The sequence below is a fragment of the Leopardus geoffroyi genome, chromosome A2 (genome assembly GCF_018350155.1).
Source record: "Leopardus geoffroyi isolate Oge1 chromosome A2, O.geoffroyi_Oge1_pat1.0, whole genome shotgun sequence".
Classification (NCBI taxonomy): domain Eukaryota; kingdom Metazoa; phylum Chordata; class Mammalia; order Carnivora; family Felidae; genus Leopardus; species Leopardus geoffroyi.
In genome coordinates, this window is record NC_059331.1 from 139,268,310 (window position 1) to 139,291,887 (window position 23,578).

Here is a 23,578-nt window from a genome sequence, read left to right on the forward strand (position 1 = left end):
GAAAAACTAGCATACAGAAGAAGGTCAAAAATCATGCATGGAGTACAGATTAAATGTGGCAGAATGACCGCAAGCATTTATCTTCTCTTCCACTTGAAACTCCACCAAAAGACTTTAAAGACCTAAAGCTATTCACCTCCCTCCCCCCAAAAAAGACAGAATAAGAAATAACTCATAAGAGATAAGAAATCCGAATTCATTTTAAGAAGTTTAACTTAGCCTACAAAAGAGGTTACAGTGGAAAATGAGAGAGAGGAGAGATACCAACTAGAGAGGAAGGCACACTTGCCCGCAGAGCCTCTGGTTGACCCAGACTTGAACGAGCCCAGAGCAGAAGAAGGCGGGGCTGAGACACGGGTCAATCTGTAGGCAAAACTGGTAGACCCCGAATCCCTCACCCCACCCCACCCCGTGGCTGTCCATATATACCTCCGTATATACGATTTCTTTTAAAATTGAACATCAGAGATGGACTCAGAAACACGGGTATGGAAAAGAACAAATTAATCTAGAGGCTGAACTCGGAAAAATGCACGTACAAGTTGGCACCTGAAGGGTAGAGCCCCTAAACTTCCCCCCAAACCGTCCAAAATACCAGCAGACAGGCGTGCACCGCCTCACGCAAGGGGCTAGAGGACTCTTCTAACAAGAAACGGAGGGGCCCAATCGAAGATCTTTCAAAAGCCACAGTTGTGCTCAGCGGATCCCTACAGTGAAGTCGGCAGTTTGAATGTTGGTCCACACAAATTGGTTCTAAGTAACATTTTCTTGCTTAAATAAAACTTCTCAGCTCAAGAGAGATAGATGGAAACAAACACCTGCAAGTTAAGGTCAAAATAGATTCCAAGACCCAAGATGTACATCTAAACAGAGCAAGGTTGGAACTTAGGTTGTAATAATTACACTAATGAAAGTCTTTTGTATTATATCAAGAATTCAGTGACATGAATATTCAGCCAGTTAGGAAATTGAGTTTAAAACGGGAATTAGTCTCTGGAGAGCTGCATAGGAGTACAAGATAGAACCAACAGTTTAACATTAAATTGGTAAGCTACTGGTCTATACCTCCTTATAATCAGTCTGCTCACCTCAGAGCAGAATTTGTTCCCAGAGCCGGAAACTGAGGTCTGCCTAAGGAGCAGGAGTTAAAAAGGCTCAGCTGTCGGAGTAAGAAGGACTGGAGATTTGGAGGTAGGGGGGAGAGACTGAGACACTGCAAATCTGGAAACACCAAAAACAAAAAACAATTCCTCATTCCTAAAGAAAACTTTAGTCTTGCCCTCTAATCCTCAGCATCTTTGACCCATTCAGAAGTTGGACTGCCTTCAATCAAAACATACTTATTTCATGTGGCCATGATTCAATATTGGGGGGGGGGGAGGTGAAAAAAATCATTATTATCTGTAAAAATTGTACGATTTCCTGAAATGGAACCATGAATTATAAGGACTGGCTTGTAGCTATTGTTCGTTGCTTTATTTTTATTCCATTTCTGTGAATTCTTGGGCTACTTTTTTCAGCTGGTCATAAATTTGGTGACTGGATCTTGGATTGAATGTCATGGCTGCAGAATGACTATACCAAATAAAAAGTACTTCAATAGTATACATTTGTTTTAAAAGACCACATTAGCACATTTTGGTCAAGCTCATGTTTTCCAACCGTGGAAAGCCATTACCCTCATTCTTTATAGCCCATCCCTGTCTGTGAAACACGTTTATAATCAGAACATCCCCCTTAATCCAGTCTAGAGAGATTTTGGAACGCTTGAGCCACTGAAAATTGTTTTCTATTTTGTTCTGTGGATCTGGAACCACATCAGGAGTTCCTTGGGTGTTATTCAGGTTAAGATCAGTTTTAGGAAAGGTATTTGCTTATAATCTGCCTGACACGTTTCCAATAATTCACCAAGCTTTCCCTTTTTGTAGTAACTTTTCAAAAATTCTAAGTTATTTCAGATGCAGCAGTTAATTGACATGGTAATATACTCATTCTGATTAAAATTTATGTGAAATCAATTTTGAGGGTTGAAATTACATGCATTTAATAGTAAAAGTTGCAACGTTAGTTTTGTTGTGTAAATTTATAACAGTTTTTCATTTGTTTGGGTAGTCTTAAAATAACCATTGGACAAAACCAGTCAAGTTGAAATGTGGCCATTTGTATGCCTTCTAAAATGTGTTTGTGCCCAGGTCTTTAATTACATAGATATGTAGAAAGATCTACAATCATAAACTGGGAGATCTCTTAGCATATAAGGAACCTATGAAAAAGTAAAACTTACTTCTGCACGCCAAAGCACAGAATTTCAATTCTTGTCACCCTGGGTCACAGAAAATGTGATCATCCACATTTCTATAATATGTTATCATGACAGCAATTGCTTCCAGCACCAAAATTACTCCTAAGTTTCTATAGTTAATGTATTACAAATATATTACTGTTTTGAAACATTGTCATCTTTACTTGAAAGTCTGTTCTTACATATACTTAATCTAAATTTGAACATTGTCATGAGAAGGATAATTTTTATTGTCACATTTATACTTGTGATTATAGAACCATGCTGACCAAACAGGTTATCACACTTGCTGAGGACCAATTAATTGTCCTTCACTATTGCTTCCTAATGTTATTTCCTAATGTGTAATTTGACACAGTAAACTCATAAAAAGAAAATAAACAACAGCAAACACACACACACAAAGCTAAAAACAAAGAGTTACTTTGGAGTATTTTAAAGTGTCAAAAGAGGTGCGCCTGGGTCACTCAGTTGGTTGAATCTCTGACTTTGGCTCAGGTCATGATCTCACGATTTGTGGGTTTGAGCCCGGTGTCAGGCTTTGGGCTTTGCACTGACAGTGGCAGAGACTGCTTTGGATTCTCTGTCTTCCTCTCTCTCTCAGCCCCTCCCTTACTCGCGGTCTGTCTCTCAAAGATAAGTAAATGAATATTAAAAATAAGCAAAGTGTCAAAAGAATTGTCATTTAACATTCATGTTTAGAGTCATGTAAACGTGTGCCAAATCCCATTACATAATCATAGGTGATACCTCCTTATCCCTCTAGGTACACGTCTCTTTCTCAGTTGGCCAGGTCACATGCGCCGAAATTTAAAGGAGCATTTGTCAGCATCAAACACTTAGAATTTGTCTCTGGTTGAGACGATCCCTATACAAACACGTCTAGAGTCTTTTGTCTTTGGTTCAAGGTCTCTTTCGTGATATTTTCTAATAGGTCACTTTTGTCGTTTACTATTATTATTACTGTGCCCCAGAGGTAACCTACCATTTGTATTGAGAACATCTCTCTTTCAGAGCCACATTCCAGTCGACACTTTAGTTGGATTTTATTTTTTTTTCAATATATGAAATTTATTGTCAGATTGGTTTCCATACAACGCCCAGTGCTCATCCCAACAGGTGCCCTCCTCAATACCCATCACCCACCCTCCCCTCCCTCCCACCCCCCATCAACCCTCAGTTTGTTCTCCATTTTTAAGAGTCCCTTATGCTTTGGCTCTCTCTCCCACTCTAACCTCTTTTTTTTCTTTTTTTTTTTTTTCCTTCCCCTCCCCCATGGGTTTCTGTTAAGTTTCTCAGGAAGTTGGATTTTAATAATCCTAAGTGGTCCTCTGATGTGGGGAAGGACCCAAATGGGCACATTTCCACACAAGAGATCAAAGAAAAAAAGCAATTAGCCCTTTTTTGTACAGGTATCAACATCTTCACTTGCAAAACATTTCCAAGCCTTAAAATTGTAGCTAACTCCCTTTTCCTGCACTTTGGAGCCCATAAGAGTAGGAACTTGGAGATAATAGTTTGACAGCAATGCTGGAGACTAAATTTGACAAATAAGTTCAAAGAAATAATAGCTGTGTGAACAGATTATCATGCCCACCATAAATTAGCACTAAGTAATGTATGAAGAAACTATTCATGGAAACAACATGGTGCCTGACCTTGGGGAGCTAGTCTCAGACAATGTCTTTGAAGTCATTTCATTCTTGTGCTTACTTCAAGTATCTTAGACATGTGTCTTTATATAGTCCCCTTGAGGGTAGGGACCATATTTGAATTACTCCATGTGTTTTCTCACAGAGAACGCTGAAGATTGAAAATTGGATATTATAGGGAAAAAAATAAATCAGTAAATCTCTTCTACTGCTTTTCTATTATACAAGGATTACATGAATTCTTGCTAACTGTAAAAATGTAAAAATAAGTATACAGAATAAAAACAAAACTTCCTGCCTTTAGGGGTACCTGGCAGGCTCAGTCGGTGGAGCATGCAGACTCTTGGTCTCGGGGTTGTAGGTTCGAGCCCCAAATAGAGTGTAGAGATTACTTAAAAATAAAATCTTAAAAAAAAATTCCAGGCTTTATGTCATATATACCCCTCAATTCTCACTCCCTTCCCCATTGGAGATTCTATTAGCAGTTTGGTACGTAGCTCCATTTTATACATACACTCTTGATTTTAATTCCATGTAATTAACACTCTTACAATGTCAGCATTTATGATTGCTAGATTTATATAACATTGGGCTTTATTTAGAACTACTTTATTGCTCTAGAAACACTTTTAGGGGGCGCCTGGGTGGCGCAGTCGGTTAAGCGTCCGACTTCAGCCAGGTCATGATCTCGCGGTCCGTGAGTTCGAGCCCCGCGTCAGGCTCTGGGCTGATGGCTCAGAGCCTGGAGCCTGTTTCCGATTCTGTGTCTCCCTCTCTCTCTGCCCCTCCCCCGTTCATGCTCTGTCTCTCTCTGTCCCAAAAATAAACGTTGAAAAAAAAAATTAAAAAAAAAAAAAAAGAAACACTTTTAGGAAAGAATAGCAGTTTATGAAATGCATTTTAATCTGTAGTATGGACATCCCTGTATTTTCTGAGTATTCAATTCTGCTTGTACTTGGCTTATGCAACAAAAAACTGGGTCTATGGTAGGCTGGTGGTAGACTCAGGTAATATTGATGAGTGAACATTTGGTAATGAAAATGCCCCCCACCCCCCACCACTGTTCATTTGGTTACTGGTCTTAGTTATTTTCTTACATTTATTCTTCTAGATGTATTTTAGGATTTCTTTGTCATGTTCCCCCCCCCCCCCCAAATACCTCTGGGATTACAATTGGCATAGTATTTTAATTAATCTGGAGGGATTTGACGTGGTATGTCTTTCCATTTGTTCATGTTTTCCTTTTATTAAACTTCATGTTTTGGGGGCACCTGGGTGGCTCAGTCAGTTTGGCGTCCGACTTAGGCTCAGGTTATGATCTCGCTGCTCGTGAGTTTGAGCCCCGCCTCGGGCTCTGTGCTGACAGCTCAGAGCCTGGAGCCTGCTTCCGATTCGGTGTCTCCCTCTCTCTGCCCCTCCCCGACTCACGCTCTCACTCTCTCTCTCAAAAGTAAATAAACATTAAAAAAAAATTTTTAAACTTCATGTTTTCTTCACCTGCATAATCGCTAAACTGAATGAAATTGTTTTAGTATTGTAATGGGATCTTTTCTCTGATATATCTCTTCTTAATTATTGATAGAATATAGAAAAGCTATATAATTTTTAAATATTAACTTTATACCAACTCATTATTTTTTGGTAGATTCCTTTGGGTTCTCAAGGTAAACAATCATATAGCTACAAATAATTCTTTGGTGATTTTCTATAACAAAATATTTTGTAGTGTTAAAACTTGCATGCCTGAAATAAATTTTATGTGCTAGTGGCATAGTGCACAATAATGCTGGATTTTTTAAAGACTCCTGGATTCAATTTACAATAGTATTTGAGGGGACTTTTTACATCTTTATTTTGACAAATCAAAATTGAAGTAATTCTTTCTTTGTAGGTTTGTCATCTTTCAGGAGTCAGCTTCAAAGTAATACTGGCTTAACCAAAGAATTAGGAAAATTATCGTCTTTGATTATCTCTTGCAAAATAGCTTTCAAAGGAAACCAACTGAATTAAGTGCTATTGGGCCAAGCCCTGGGATAGATGTGTAGGAATCAATCTTGAATAATAGCATGCTGTGACCAGTGGCATTGTGTGAGGCATTAGGCAGGGCCTCAGAAGGTGGAAGAAACTCCATCATCCCATCTTCCTTTCTCAGAGATCACCTTACTGGTTTAAAAATAGAAATACATTATCAACCTTCCCATGTGATCTGGCAAAATATTGACACTACTCTTGAGGAGAAGCTGTAGGCTTCAACAAAGACACTGGACATAAACATTTTTGTATTATCTCTTTTATAAATCACGTTCAAGATTGCTGTAAGCATCTACACGAGCATTCTCCAACATTTGTAATGCAACATTAAATGCAACCCTGAAATCATACAAAACATCGAGATAACTTTTAAAGAACGATATAACCTTTTGCAATGAGATGTATTTTTAACTGTTTTGCATTTAATTAGCATGTAGATCATCTGGCAATTGCAAAAGCCAGACCTTAAGATAAACTTATACAAACAAAAGTAACCTTATTTTGGCTTCAGAACACTGAAATAATATTTTTTCAAGGTTGAATGTAATATTTATGCTTAAGTGTTTCCTTAAATAAACTTCCTTAAAAATGTTCACTAATCTTGCTATCATTGAGTACACACCTCCTCCAAAACAGAACCTTCAGGAAAACATTGGTGCACCTCCTGGCCTATCATATTTAAAGTTGTAGTATAACTAAACAGGGTGGAAGGAACTGCACATAAGAGACACTTACAACCTTGGGACCTGGAATATTAATCAGTGGTTAACTGCAAACTGAGCTCTGAATTACCATCCGTAGGGATTCCTTACCACAACCCACTGATTTCACTGGTCTTCTTAAGAGTCACTTCGTCTGAAGGCCTGATCGTAAAAAACCAAACCTCCCATAGCTACAGGAAAACAATTCATTTCTTTGGGGTTGGCAGGGTATAACTGGTTTTAAAATGCATTACTATTACATCTTTTCTTCAGAATGGAAATAGCTTCAACATTTTTATGATTATAAAGGAGTGTACATTTGTTGTATTCAAATAAAAAAGTCAAGACTAAAAGTTACAAAGAATACTTTTTTAAATCACCTATAATTCCTCTACCCAAAGATCACTACTGTTAACATTTTGGTTTATATCTTTACAGAATTTCTAGTCCAGTAAATCTTCTAAAAAGGTTCATACTTACTTGCATATAACTAAAAATACCTTATCTTCAAAATAAGCATCTTGTATTTGTTTAAATATTCTGTATTTTTGGAGCTGTTTTCAGTGTATCCTCTAATATGGAATAAAAACATGTGGATCTAAATTATTATATAGCACTTAAAGGAATTTTAAAACTCCATGTGAGCCAGTGTTACCTTCATTAGTCACCAATAATATATAGTTTATGTATCCATATTGACCAAAACTAATGTCTTGTTATTGCATTATTAATCACTCATAAATTGAATGACTGGAGGTGGGGAAGCAGAGATGGGGAGGAAATTTTTGTTATATATCTTTTTATGCTATATAAATGCTTTGTCATTCTGCCTATTCAAAAAATTTTAAGATAAATATATTTACATATGTACAAACATATATAAGTTATTAGCTTAATATGGCATAGCCTGCTTCTACAAATTCCATAACTTACTAAGTACCCAGAAAAAATGAAACCACTAATTGTAACAGCATCAGCTTATGGTTGTGCAATGGAAAAGTATTTTTCTTTTCTCCACAAATAGCTTTAATTTCCATTCTATAAAGGGATGCCATGACAGGTTTAGAGTACCATGTTTGATTCACTGACCCAGCACAGGCACCTCAGTGTCTTTTCCATATGTTAGCATTTGGCCTAAGTACACACACACACACACTCACACACACAGAGGCAACAGTGTGGTATAGAAACCATCTGAAACTATCCCTCAGATGCATTGGAACCAACTGTCCTGAGGTAAGAAAAATGGCAGAAATTCTAATTCCAACCTTAGGGGGCTTTTTGACAGGTAAGTTACTCTGGCTCTTGGTTATGTAGATCATATTTATCACCTTTAGGCAACATCTCTGTGATAAAGATGCCGCTCGAGTTTGTGAGTTAGTTATACTAATCTACGCAGGGCTTGAATTTCCTTGATTTTGACTTTTTTTTTTTTTTTTTTTTTTTTTTGCTCTTTATTTGCAGGTAGTGAAGTCAAAGTTATCCAAAGAATATCACTTTATCAGAATGAAACAATCAAGAAATCATATTGTGGGAAGATATTTCAGCAATCAAAGCAAAAGACAACAAGACTCTGTAACAAATTCTCAATCACCATATCATGTCAGAGGTCCAGTTAATCAGGTTTGCTCTGAAATCCTTCTCAGCAGGATGTGTGCAAGTAAAAGGACTGTGTAGACTCCCTGCAGGAGGACTGAACTTGGAATTGGAAGCAAGCCACTCACCTGGATGTGGTCTAAGAACCAAATTCTACACATCACGGGTATCTTGGATTGACCACACACTCATGCATGCTGGCACACACATATACACCAATGCACACATGGCTTAAAAAAAAGTAATAATAACATTTTTCTTCCTACAGCTTTATAAGGTCAATATATGCACTTGACAATCACTTGGTTTCAAGGGGAAAGCTAGAGCTTGAAAAAGGTTACTTGAAGTATAATCATAAATTGGAACCACTGTGGGCTAGGTATTGCATGATGATAATAAGGAGAAATATAGACACTTGAATTATGTGGACAAAAAGGATAATGCTCTTGAGTATTGTGTTATCTTCTCTATCGGTACATTAATACTGAAGAGGGGAAAAAAGCAGTTACATTCCATTTGCAAGTAGGGATTGTGCTTGTGTTTTTTACCGGGAGAAAGAGTGATGTGTACGATAGCTTAGACTTTGTAATCTAAGGCTTAGGAAAAACATTTCTTCCTATACTTTTTAAATTTTACAATTGAAAGGAAAAGAACAGGAATGCCACACAGGGAATTTGGAGGGATTCTAGGAGAGACATAGGAAATGTAGTAATTTACAGTTAAAACACCAATGGATTTAACTTTGCACTCTTTGTACTTTTCAGTAACATTCCCTCCTATCCTGTCTGTGAACTTGGATGGGTAACTGCAGTCTAAGTTGATAAAAAATGTAATGTTAAAGTGAGAAACAAAATGTAGTTCCTCATGTATTACTTTAATATGTTTTATTGATGATATTACTTAAGAAAGCTTTTGTTTGCTGTTAGAGGCCTATGTAATTTAAGGTTACGTTTTATGTAAATATTTTCAAAGGAATAGGCATTTGCATAGGCATTTATTTTCATAAAGCATTTGTATACGTCCACAAATACCATGTTGTTGGTAACTATATTTTGATTTTTCTAATCCAAATTGAGAGTAGGAATAAAAATATTTTTTTATTAAAACTGTGGCCTACATATATAAAACATACCTAGTTCTAGTATTGAGAACTTTCTCTTCTATATTTTAATTTCAAAATAGTGAATTTCTTTATTTTACATGTTTTGTTGTAAGCTGTCCCACAGTTACAATTGTGTTTTAAAGGATTATTTTTCTTTTGGGGAAAAAATAAAGCTGAGAGTGTTATTCAATACATGTCTGAAATTAACAACTGTACAAATACCTCAATTTCATTACCATACAAAAAAAGAGAGACTATTTTGATTGATCAGTTCCTTGGTATGAATATCCACCTCTTTAAATACTCTATTTTTATATATATTTTTATATGAAAGTAAACATGAATTTATATTTAACTGTCTTAAGTTATATTTAAGCACAACTATCACTTGATATAAACAATACATATCTGCCTCTGACAGGTGATAGATTTTTTTAAGTGGTATAGAATTAACCTTTAAAATGAAAGATTTGGGGGCACCTGGGTAGCTCAGTCGGTCAAGCGTCCGGCTTCAGCTCAGGTCATGATCTCATTGCTCGTGGGTTCGAGCCCTGCATCCGGCTCTGTGCTGACAGCTCAGAGCTTGGAGCCTGCTTCCAATTCTGTCTCTGTCTCTCTCTGCTCCTCCCCTGCTCGCTCTCTGTCTCTGTCTCTCTCTCTCTCAAATATAAAATAAAACAAAAAAATTAAATGAAACATTTTTCTAATATCTGCAACTATATGCAAACACTATTTTTAGGTTTTTGACTATTTTTTAGTGATATAAAATGTTGCCAATTCATGCAGCCTCTCATCATGTTTTAATGTATTATATGCTCTATAATAGGTTTATAGTCAGGGATGTTTCTTGTAATTTACTGTCAACCTAACTATAATAACCATCTGACTGAGGTTAGTCCTGCATTTACCTCTTCACCATTGAAATAATAATAGATTTTAGAAACAAGTGTAACAATACTATTAATAAATATCTTACTAGTAATAGTCTGTGTTCAAAGAGTATCTTTCATTTTCATTTTTACTGGAGGTATACAACCATAGAGTGATTACTTGGCAAAGATATTATCATACACTGATATACATACACTGTATGTATACATACATACATGATATCATACACTGAATGATTATCATACATCATTCAACTATTTGAATGTGGTTTAATAGGATAACTGTCTAGTTCCTTCCAATCCTGATATCCTCTGAATTTTGATCAGATGAACTCCCTGCTGTCCAACAACCAAAACTTTTGAACACAGTGCAGTGAAGTGTTTTTTTTTTTTTTTTTTTTTTTAAAGATAAGGCCCTGAAATGCTAGGATTATTTTTTTTACTCCTTAATTGAAAAAACATTTTATTTTACTTTGGGGAAATAGGTGTGTGTGTGCATGTGTATTTGTATGTGCTTATCAAGTTCATCATTTGAAAAAAAAAAGAATAGGTATTTAAACAAATTTTTAGATGTAAAAGTTTAAGGAAGTGTATTATTTTTGGTAAGAACTGATTAGTATCCAATCTAAACTGAACTAAAGAAAACATTTATAATATTAAAAGGCAAGAATAACTACATAAGCATGTCCAAGCATCACTGTTGACATTGTGTGTGTGTGTGTGTGTGTGTGTGTGTGCATTTGAAAGCACAGTGAGCTATTTGCAAGCCATCCAGGTAAGCTAATAGGATCCTGTAGGGACATATGAAAAAGAAAGGCTCCCCATTCCCTGCCAGTTGGGCTTACCCTTGGGTCATCTGATCTTCCTCCTTTTAGTTATCCCTGTGCTTAGCAGTCATTTCTACAAAACAATAATTTCCACTTAGACAGTGTTGGAATAAATCACCGATTTTTGAAATGGAAATAGTTCTGGTAATGTTTATGAGGAAAACATAATGCTGTTGTGTATTTGAAGTTTCTTCTTTCAATTCCGTTTCACTGAAGGATTCCAAGAAGAAAAACAGAAACTGATCAAAAAAATATGTAACCCACTAAAAGTTATTTCAAAGCGGTAATACTTTGGCATGGTCCGGAGACGGGGGTCTAATACAGTAATAGGGTTAAGAGCTTAGAGAGGCGGTCAGCGTTAGGATCTTATTAATTATCATCTTATGGGTCCTTAAGTTGAGCAAAGACTTAAAGAATCATCGGTATCTAAAATTTTTCCCTGTGAATTTTCCACCTTGCAAAAAAAATGTTATCAAAATCAGTGGCTAGGATTATTGTATTTAAAATGAACAAACATAAATTTGAGTAAGCTCAGGGCTGATAACTCCAAAAAATATATATTCAATTGCAAAATGAATCTACAGCAGATTCTGAGTATTTTGACTCAATCAAGGAGTCCTTTCTCTGCAAATACTACAGTAGTTTGTTTTTTTTAAATGTGTGTTTTAGTTCAATTGGTTTTGATTGCTGTTGGAAACTAAGGCATTTTGATAGATCACTTTGACTTAAGGGGATGAACCAGAAGTTGTCAGAAAACCCAAAGACCTACTAAAGACAGCAGGTTAGTGCCAGGACTTCCAAACTAGACTTTCAATTTGGCAAGGCTTCCAAGGTTTCAAACTGTCAAGGAACCTTTTATCATGTTTTTATTGCTGTAGTAACTACTATTATCAACTTCCATATTTTTTTTATGATTCAGTCACCTGGTGTAGGGGGCTGTGGATCTCATTTTTTCTAACTGATACAGACCATGCAGTCCTCCTAAAATGGGGCTCCATTTGTTTTCTTTATGTTCGCTGAAATATAAAGAATTTGTTTTATGGCTCTATTAAATGTCGGATCACTATGTTTTAACACACACAATACACAATCAAAACACTAATGCTTAAACTTCTCAAGAATATTTACAACTTGTAAGTATATCTGCACTGTAAATGAAGATAATTACTTAAACCCAACTAATAAGAAGAACAAAATTAAACAGTTGCTTTTAGAGAAAACACTATAAAAGGGGTGTTATATATATTCCTACAAGGCCACCATATTTAGGTAGATTAAGTTTGAATTTGATTTATGCTGAGGGGCTGGTTATGAGGAGACAAGTTATATATCTAACCAAGACATTTTTCTCAGGATAGCAATATATTACTATTTTTATTACATGAAAAGGTAATTCTTATAAAATTTATTTAAATGTTTTGATATTTTAAAAAGCAAAGAAATTATAATTAGTTATTTGTACATCAGAATTCAGAAATAACATGGTCTCATATATATATATATATATATATATATATATATATATGATGTATTCAATTGATTTTCAGCTGTTTAGTAAAAAATTTCCTTATTTTATGGTTGGCTGGTGAAATACATCAATTTGACGCAGGTTTTAGTGGTAGGCTAAATGATATAATGATGATGGTATATGACTTATTTATATATTTTGTTCAATTGTATTTCCATTTTTTCCCTGTAATAAAATCTGTTCAAAATGTGTAGATTTGAAATCTCGGCATATGGCATCAAGATCAACATTTTAATATTCTTCACACTCTATGATATGAGTTTTTATTTGGTCTATAATTTGTATGCTTTTGAAAATAAACCATAAATTTGAATATTAGAAAAAAAGTTCAGACCATTAAAGTAAAAAAGGCATATGTTGTAACATCTAATCAATTGTATACCCACTCAAAGATAAGAGGTTGTCTGGTCCTCAGGAGACCTTACATTAATAGTTGGAATTGAGAATTCTTGACATCTGTCTGCAGTGAATACATTTAGTTGAGAGGATGCTACAAAGCCCACATGGAAGCAAACGTGGCTTAAGTGAATCCAGTCGGCCCATCGCAATCTGAACGGATGGAAAGGAGAGTCCCCAGCATAAGCTTTCCTCTCCCACTGGGTTCTAGGACAGATAGAGGTTATGAGGCCCTTCTCCAGCTGCCTTTGACGGACCTCGCCCGTCTCCTCAAACCTCTTCCTAATACACAAGTCCTCATTCCTAAGGAAAAAATAAATAATAATTTTCAAACTTCAGGGGACCAAAATAGCAGCTGAATGTGCGTTTAGTGATACTTTCTTATTTACAATCTGGAAAAATAGAAAATGACTTCTAACCTTCAATACAGCATATCCCCTGGAGAACTTGAAATAGCAATTCATTTTTCAGCCATGGAATCATTCACCCACCATGACATTTCCTGCTTGTCTTTACCTTTGTCTTTGAGGTGGAACTTATGCAGTGTTTTCTGTGTGCATTTAATATGTGTACATGTGTAATATGTGTACAAGATACACTTTTAAACTTACATTTTTTATGTTTTCCTCCTCGCCTTAATTACGTGTAACATGAAGCTTATGTTTTAATGGGAATGAGCTCTCCAGTTTTACGGTATCATAAAAAGTTTTATAAGCCTTTTGTTAAAAATCAGTGCCTATGTCATTGGCAGGGCATGAAATTATTTGCAGCTACTTCTTCTACTTATAAGATAAAATTCGATCTGATTTTAGGAATAGTACAGGGGGGAATTGAAACCATGCCTTTGTAGACTAAAATGAGTATAGTCATCAAATGGCATAAATTTGGGTTCAACAGTTTCCGCCTCATGTGCACACCCCCTGGGGAAAACCTGGTGTCTGTTCATACTTGTCTCTAAAGAGTCCCCATTTCAATGCTCACGTTAGCTATGCAAAATCAATGGCATGTTTATAAAAGGGTGTGGATCCAACCCTTAGCACAAGTTATTCCTGCCAAGAACAGGAACCATTTCAACAGGATGGAGCTCCAGGACCATGTTATTGGTAAACATCTGGAACTCTCTCTTGGCCACCTATCATATAAATAAATTAATATTTTCCTTGAATTATTTATGGACGCGAAGATGAGACTGATAGGGACACTGCATCTCTGGTTCCTATTTCCCAGAAGAATGGGCGGCCTCAAGTGAGCGATTGGCCTAAGTGGTATTTTTCGGTTTCCTGAGGTCACCAGAAGTCTTTGAAGTACTGAGTTTCTGGAAGTCAATTTCTCTTCTGATGGAAGCCTCCCTGGGCACTATCTTCAGCAAACTGTTATCAAATGCAGTGAAAATAAATGCCTTTGCCTCACTAACTTGTTATGCTGCCTCTGCAGACATGAAAGCCAAATCTGTGGGGCCAAAACCAAGCCTTCCTTCATTTGTGTCTGGGCAGAGTGTATTGGTAAGGGACTCAGAAATGGGAATTCTGGATTGTTTTAAACAAAACTCACAATGAATAAACATACATATGCACCTATATGTGTCAATACATGTGTTTCTGCACACACACACACAAAATGTAATAAATAATAGAGAAGTACTAAATAATTGTTAGATTCATTGCATTCATTTCTTTAAAACATGCCTCTTCCTTTTAAATTTATAGTAGCTTGTAAAACGTTTCAAATAACAGGTTCTCTGTCTCTGGATGCCTTAACCGGGTGCTCGTCTGGACATGTGGGGAATGTGGTGGAGGTCTCTGCCAAGCCAGGAGCCAGGAGCTAGAAGAAGTGTCTGCTAGATGCTTCCCTTAGGAGGTGACAGGTGACCCAACTGCCAGGAATCATCAGAATGGGAAGATGCTGGGAAATTTTCAACTGCAGAGTCATGAGGATTCCAGCCACTAAATCTATAAGGAGAATGTGCAGAAAGAAGGCCTGGGCAGCTCTGCACCCTGCTAAAAATGGGTCAATAGAGCTCTCTTGTGGGACTTACTCTTGGTAGGGATTCCCGTCGTGCACTCAGCCTCTTCGCCCACCTCCCCACCTCCAAGCTTTCCTGGGTAGCTCTGATCTCAAACGGCTTTCCCCTTGGCCAATGCAGACTTGAGTGAAGAGTGAGAAGGCATTAATGGTAACGGAACCCTGTAAGCTGTGACAGAGTCACCGCTGGGTGGGATGCCTTGGCAAGATGGCGGTTCCGTAGCTCATAAAGTTAAACCATCACTGCCTTCCCCCAAGTCTGAATTTTTACTCAGCCTTCACCTCCTTGACTGGATTTGTTTCCCCTTTTTGTTATTTTCACAGCCTCTGTGCCTCTCTTTAATCACCTCTTTCTCTCCATCCCACTAGCCTTAGCCCCTCAAGGCCTAGGATCGAGTCTTAACTCATCTTTCTGCAATACAGTGTCTAACAGAGAGTAGGAGCTTGGCAAATACTTTTCTCCCAATCTCCTTTCTCTGTCTGCCTCTTCTCAGCTTAGATGTCATCTCCTCTAGGAATTTTTCTCGGATTCTCCCCGACACCAAAGTGTCCTTTCTTTGTGCTCCCTTGGCTACTCTACTTACCCCCATGCCAACCTTTTTCTTTGTTTCACATTTTGAACCCCCTGGAATGTCAAGTCTAGGAGGAAGGGACTTTTTTGTTTGGTTGGCTGTGTTTATTTATTATTTATTTTTAGCTATTTTATTGAGATACAATTTACATACCATAAAATTCACTCTTTTAAAGTCTACAGTTCAATGGTTTTTTGTAAATGTACACAGGTTTGCAATCATCACGGTAATCTAAATCTCGAACATTTTTGAAATAAAGCAATCACTTTCTACACTTCCCCTCCTCCACCCCAACATTAGGCAACTGCAGATCTGCTTTGTGTTTCTGTAGATTTGCTTATCCTGAACATCTCATATAAATAGGATTATAGGTAGCCTTTTGAGGCTGGCTTCTTTCACTCGGTATTTTAATCTTTGCATTCTCAGTTTGGAAATATATTGCCTAGCAAAAGAAAAGACACTCAATGAATTTTTATACCATGAAGAAATAAATGCACTAGCAAACTTTAACATTTTCTGGAGATAGAAATTGTGCTCAAAATGGAACTTGTCTAGGAGACTCTGAGAAAGCATTGCTTTAGAAATCGCATTATCACTTCCTCAAATCCTCTGTAGCAAGTGCCAGTTGTTTGTTTATTCCCTTTGTGCCTGGAGGACTGAGGCGGGGCCCAGAGAGGTGGCTGGAGGAGGTGGAAACCCAGTAGCCTGCTTGGATTCTGGGGAGGCTGCCTGGTGCTGGGGGAGCCGCTGACACCAGGAGCAGGGCTTGAAGACTCGCAGTCCACACAGATCTGAGGTGCTCCGGACTTCCTCTTTGCTGTACCCCGCTCATTGCTCATCTCAGCAGTCGCCAGTGCTCTCTGCCCTGCCCCTAGCAAACCTGGAAAGGGTGTCACGCCATGACGTGATGCGCAGGTTTACCCCAAGCCCTCACAAGGGTACTGAGGCTTTAAAAGAGGGCAAATGAAGACATTTTTAGTTGTGAAATTTCCAGACATCAGCAATCCAGAAACGGGGCTTTTGAAAGAAGAAGGGAGCATCACATAATTTATCCCCAAGGTTCTGCCATCCGCAAGAACAGAGGACACAGGAGAGAAGCGGTAGTGATGGCCAAGGGTTGTCCACTAACCAGATCCTAGGGTGTGCGGCAAGATAATCCACACAGGCCCGGCCCTTCGGGCATGCATACCAATGGGGCATGACTTCTGATCTGTAGAAGCATTCTATTAACTTTCTTTTTCTCCCGTACTATTGTCAAATACAATAGTAATGTAGCATCAAAAGTCATCATTTTTATGTCATGTATCTTCCTATAATTTTATATATAATAAGTGCTTACAGATGCAAATCATGTTTAAATGGAGGGACATAATGGTTAAAAGAAGTACTGGCCATATTGTAGTAATTTTGCAAACAGCTGTTTCAAGTTAACATGTGTGTATTCCCAGTCTTGTGTATATGAGATACAAGTTAATGTCAACAGTACATTAACAATGCAACTGAATTTAATTACAGAACTGAAAATGCTATGGGTAAAGGGATCACATTTTCATTCAAAAGCCTAGGTAGGGAGACATCTGTTTCTGGTGCGTTTCAAATAGGTACTTGCATCCTTTACACTCACTGATTCCATAATTTTTTCGCAACGGCGAGTTAACTAAAAGATTTCCCTGCATATTTTTTCCTAAAACAAGATAGCAGATCTGTTCATCAGCAACTTAATTTTGCAAGTGGTATCATATATGCCTTCTAAATATGAATCTGGGACATGTACAGAGGACTGCAAAACATGAGAAAGATACTCTTACTTTAGCACAAAGCTAGGTCTGGAATTAAGAGCAAAAAGAAAGCTTCCTTGCTTTGTTACCAGATGGCTCCCCCACTGTGTCCACAATTCTTTATTTTACTAGGTTCTTCTGTTTGAAATCATTCAATTAGTGAAATCACTCACGTTAACCTCCAGGGTCTTTTAACATGCTAATATCCTTGGAAAGTTGGAGCTATTAGACATTTGCAGTGTGAGTGACTTTAATCACATTATTTTTCTCCAAACAGCTGGCAAATTCAAAGCACTGGGTAAATAGGAGGATGCAGAATGATTAATTACGAAGGGAACCCTGTTGCAAAGAAGATTCCTCTGGGAGAAGGAGGAACCTGGAGAAGCAGAGAGGCATTGGTTCCCAATGAGCCACTATGACCAAGCACCATGCCTGCCGTGCCACATTCACCTCTGCAGGCTGTACTTTAAAATCACACAACGGCCTTGGAATAGAATGCCTTATTGGAATCACTACAGGAATCTCAATTATCCACCTGCAGAGGTGACTTGACTGGGTGACTCCGATTACCCATTGTTATGCACTTTACCAATTCAGCTCACTCAGAAGACCTCATAACTTTTGTTGTCCCCTCTAGTTGCTGGTTCCCACCGCCGCCCAGGGCAACAAAAGATTATTGCACTTTATTGCTCTGCACTTTCCAAGCAGCAGCCCCGTGCATGTAAAAGCATGGCCACTTCAGAGGGTTGCCAAGGATGTAAAGCATTGTTAAAGTGAAAACAATCAATCATCTGTTCAACTGTTGATGGAAATAAAGTCAATATCTGTGTCTGTCCTTTATTGTTTAGAGGATTTGAATATAAGTACAATCTTGCTGCTATGCCAGCTGTCTCCAGGACTACCAGGATCAATTTAGGGGTGGTGGGCTGGGTGTCCTAAATGGTTTACCCATTCTCATGGCTCCGTGCAGGTGTATTTTTTTCAGAGAGAAAAGGAGTTATTCAATCAAGTGTATAACAATGATTCTATCCTTCTAGAGCCTCCACAAAATCTATTACAGTTCATTGATATGAGAGCCTAGGTTCATCAAGCTTCCAAGACACGAGCGGTCCCTGAAAAATCAGGAAGGTTGAAAATTTTCGTGGTGAAATTCTATGTTTTAAAGGATTTTAAAGGATTTTTAAATGTTGACTGGATGTGTCCATTGTCTCTGGATTGTCTCTCCAGAGAAGTAAGGTAGATTAGGGGTTTGAAGGCAAACTATGAAAACTTCAAAGCTTCCTGTTCCTTTCATGCAAATAAAAAGCATAACCATTACCTGAATAGAGTGCATTCTATCTCGCAGTGTTTATTCCCATGCAATACTAGCAGTTGACCAGTGGCCTAAGTTTTCTTGGGGAATGAGATTCAAACACCTATGCCACCCATTCTTAGGATTCCAGAAACATCGGCTTTTTTGTTCACTTCTTTTGTTTTTGAACTAGAACACCAGGTGGGAAGGTAAGCCAGCTTGTTTTGTCCATCGGGTTATGAGAAGAAAAGAAGAAAAAAAGAAAAAAAAGAGGAGGTCCCAGAACATGAGAAGAATAAGAAAGTGAGGAAATGAGAGCAAGAGAAATTTGGGGGAGAAAGAAAGAGGAGGTTCAGAAGCCTTAAGAAATGGTGGCAGATGTCATTTGGTGCCATGATTATCAGTCAGCACGCATGGCCTACAGTTTAACCAGAGTCAGTGTGTGCCTCTTAGAGGGGACGTCACAAACAACAAAAGGTCACAGTCTCCCGCTGAAAACTAAAATTTTCAATTATCCAGCTGTGTGTTTATTTTCGTGGCCATTAAGTTACTACATTGCTGGCGGAATACAAAGATGCTCTTAATCAGAGAGAGGATAATTGTAGTCACAAAAAGAAAATGTCACTTTGTACTAACTAATCTGATTACAGCTACCTCTGTAACTGCCTTTTGAAAAGGACTAATCCTTTTTTTTAGCTCGGTCTTCAGAGTCATGAGTTTTCTTGTTTCAGAATAAACCTAACTGCTGGAACTCACTTGCTAATTGCATTTCTCACATTTCCCAGTAATAAAAGTTGTCCTTTATTCTGATTCACGTTTTCCAGTGTAGAAACTTAACTCTTGACATTATCAAGCGATTTCAATGTGAGCACTGTATCGGATTTGCAGTACAAGGCCAGCTATACTAAAACAAAAACAGAAACTCAATTTAGGCTGCGATTGCTGAAGCCTCTCAAGCCCTCTCCCCCACTAGATTGAAGAACATTTCGCCAGTATCATCAAAACAGGAGATGGAATATTCTCTGGGGAATGTGACCAGCCTAAGAGACAAGACATAAATATATTGTTCCGGAAGATTCACCAAGAAAATAACCCATTGAGACCACCGTAAGGTAAATTTCAAATCAGTAAGTCCTACCCATATGCTCAGAGCTCCTAACTGGCTTTTAAGTACTTCATGCATAATCATGAGCAACAACCAAGGAATACCAAGCATCTGAAGCAGCTTCTGGAAGGACAGGTAGACACAAAGCAAGCAGAATAAAGTGAATTGGAAGAAGCAGGGGGAAGAAAATTGCAAAAAAATGTCATTAATATATTATGTTAAACACAAGTCACTCCCCCCCCCCCAAATATGTGCACACCTGTCTGGTTTTCCAGGGCCGTCATAACAAAGTACCACAAATGGGGTGGCTCACAACAACACAACAGAAATATATCCTCTCACAGTTCTGGAGGCCAGAAATCTGAAAGAGGTGTCACAGGGCTGCACTTCTTCTGGAGGCTCTAGGGAAGAACACTTCCTGCCTCTTCCAGCTTTTGGTGGCTCCCAACATTCTTGTGTCTTTGCTCCACTGTCTCAACCTTCACATGACTTTCCTCTCCTTCTCTGTATCTGTGTCTTCTCCTTTTCTATATCTCATAAGGACTCTCGTCATTGGGTTTAGGGCCCATTCAGATAATTTTGGATGATTTCATTTACGATCTTTGTTATGCCCAGAATTCGTGATCCCCAAAGACCACCAGGGAGCCGAGTCCGATGCAAAAGCAAAGAGCCTTTATTCGAGCTTGCTCAAGCTCAATCCCTTACCTGCGCCAACACAGCGGTGAGATACCAGAAAGAGAGAGAGAGAGCGAGTTTCAAAAGCACAAAGGTTTTATAGGGGTCTAGGGGTAGTCGATGAGGTAATGGTTGTGGCCTTAGCCGATTGGCTGGGGAAGGGTGAGAATCTCCTTACGCAGGTTGCCGGGTGTGGTTTGATCGGGAAGTTACTCAAGGGGAGGAGGGGTGGTCTGAGGTTTGAGCAGGAATTTCTTTCTGCGGCCATGTTGGGGACATAGTCACTCAAGATGGAGGACACAGAACAAGATGGAGGACACAGAACAAGATGCAGGACACAGAACAAGATGGAGTCGGCCAGCCTAGGTCTGCTCTTTCATCTTAATTTGATGACATCTGTAAAGAAATACACTTTGGAAAAATCAAAATGAGTTCCCATTCACAGGTTCTGGGTATTAGGTTGTGGACATATCTTCTGGAGGGTCACCATTCAACCTCCTACAATGTCCTAATCTCCAAAGCCTATGAATTTGTTACCTTTTGTAGCAAGAGATTTTGCAGATGTGATTTAATGAAGGATCTTGAGAGGGGAAGATTTTCCTGGATTATCCAAGCAGTCCCAATGTAATCACTAGGGTCCTTCTAAGAGGCGGGCAAGAGGGTCACAGTCAGGAAAGGAGATATGACAATAGGGGCAGAGGTCAGAATGATGTGAGGAAGGCAATGAGAACCGAGGAAGGCAGGCAACCTCTAGAAGCTGGAAATGACAATGAAGCAGATTCTGTGTTCCTTCTACAGACCCAAGAAAAATGTGACTGGTGGGATGATGGTGAAGCAGATCTCAGATGGCATGGACAACAGATGTGGGGGCCCCCATTCCATATTGGAATAGGTCAGGGGACACTGGGAGAACACTGAGTTATAAAAGATGATATTGATATAACTTCTGATGCCCATGAGGAGATTTGGGAACTGGCAAGGATTGACATTGGACTTGTGATAAGCACATAGCAACCAGACAAATGGGGAAAAAAACACAAGTGAGGAAAAGGAAAAGAATCACAGCGTATTATACAGCTTAGCAGAAATAATATGATGCGTCAGAAGAAAATAAAGACTGACGGCTGATCTAACCACAGTTTGGAGACACCCATACAGGGGACACAAAGGATATCAAAGTATACATGTGCAAGGGGAGGGTGAGAAGGGTGAACAGAGCATATCCTCCACTTCCAGAGAAGAAAGGGGCAGATAATGCCTAAGCTTTTAAAAATTCAGAAGTAACAGTATAAGTGTGATATTTCGCAAAGTGGTGCAGAAGACCCAAGGAATTCAGCTGGAAGTTATTACTTCTGGGGAGGAGTAAATGGCCAGTGTGGAAGTGGGAAAATGTTGTTTTTCATGAAAAGACTTAGACAATTATTTAATTACTTCATCTATATGATTTCTTAAAAGCCTATGGCTTTGTGAGACTTTCAGTGGGAGTGTCACTTTATTTAAGTTATTCTGCAAAGTTCCATTGATTCACTGCTGTACCCCTTTGACTAGATTACTGAGCTGCACAATTTAAATATTAGGAAAGGAGTCACAGAAAGATTCTAAGACTTGCTGAGGGCTACTGCATAAAACTAAGCCAGGAAGATAAACAAATGTTGCATGACCTTAATCTTTTTAAGTGGCTCTTCTGATTTTTCCAGCTGTGAAACATATTTATGACCTTCAACTCCTTTCTTTTGTCGAGTTTGAATTCTAAGTCATGACTCACCTTAAAGCAAGCAAGTAACAAAAATAACCCTCCACCATAGGTGTTATCAAATGGCTTAAATTATTTTGAAAAAACAAAGCATATATATTTCTTTGTAAACAATCACAAGCAGCCATCACATGTTTTGTCTAGACTGACAATTTATTCAATCTATCAACAAATAATTGTGCACATTTAATAAATAAAAATATTTCTTCAGCATTTTTATGAATATCTCTATACATCCACATTACAATATATTTCTCAAATTTAGCCACGGATCTTAAGCCACCTGTTGCTTATTTATTTTGTGATTCGGTCTCAACTACCTTTCTAACCTTATATTGATTACCAGGCCACCCAACATGCTTCTGAGCCACTTGCCTGAGATGACAATGTGTCAGGGATCATGAGTTCATTTTAATGTTACCAAGGGAAACCACAAGCAGGAAAATAAAACAGTGTGTTCTAAGCTTTAAAAAGTGGAGGAGGACATTGTTTAGGGACACTGATTTTTTGTGTGTGAAATCATCCCTCTGCCCCTTTGGGTTTAATCTGTACAGTCAAGAGTGATTGATAAGGAGGCACTGCTCTTGTCTTCCCAAGGCTTCCAAGTGCAAAAGTGGACAGCCTTACAGTGAGCACTGATATGCCCTCTGCTAACCCTTCCCTGACCGGTGTGCCACTGTATAACTTGTCTTTCCTCAGAATACAGTCCAGAGCATTTGTGTCACATGTATCCTGCCTATGGCTTCTGTGAAGGTTCTTCATCTGCCCACCCATCTGTTTTGAGGGCTTACAACACTACATTTTACAGTAGGTGGCAGGGCTGATGAACTTGCTCTCTTTGCCTAAGGAAGTGAGGACTTCCTTCAACATGTCTGTATTCTCATTTCTTTCTTCTATCATGAGGAAGTCTGTACCTATTCCCCTGTGAAGAAAGAGTGGCCCGTCAGTAGGTGTCCATCAGCACAGGTGTCCCACAAGCAAGATAGTCCCACCCTCTCTCTTCATAGACCTGGACATCTTTAAGTAGCTTGAGCTCTCTTCTGACTTCTTGTTGCCTTATCCTAGGCCTTCTCTCAGGTCTAGCTTCTCAGCCTGGAACAGAGTGGACATATTGGATCAGCCTTGCTCTGTCAGCCTTGCTGTCTTCAAACTGGGGAGGAGAGGAGGAAGAGGAAACTTCACTTTGCATAATCTAGCTCTACTAGGAAGCCTTACATTTGATAAAGCCGATACTTTGCCCAAACCAGTTCAGTTCTCTCTGTGCATGCTTTATTCAGCAGAACCCCTGGGGCAGGGAGGGGAGTGGAGTAGGAAGGGTAAGATTCCAGCACTGAACCCCACCCTAGACTGCCAGCAA

At 38.5% G+C, this 23,578-nt stretch overlaps 1 protein-coding gene across 7 annotated transcripts in view; it reads left to right on the top strand.

The window, feature by feature from the left end:
* CPED1 (cadherin like and PC-esterase domain containing 1) overlaps window positions 1-10,366 on the top strand; it is a 282,494-nt gene extending 272,128 nt beyond the window's left edge. For all 7 annotated transcript variants that reach the window (XM_045495428.1, XM_045495426.1, XM_045495430.1 and 4 more), the window contains one exon: window positions 8,151-10,366. In XM_045495428.1, coding sequence (XP_045351384.1) covers window positions 8,151-8,363 — 213 coding nt within the window. In that variant the 3' untranslated portion in view covers window positions 8,364-10,366. The remainder of the gene's footprint in view (window positions 1-8,150) is intronic.
* The last annotated feature ends 13,212 nt before the right edge of the window (window positions 10,367-23,578 follow it).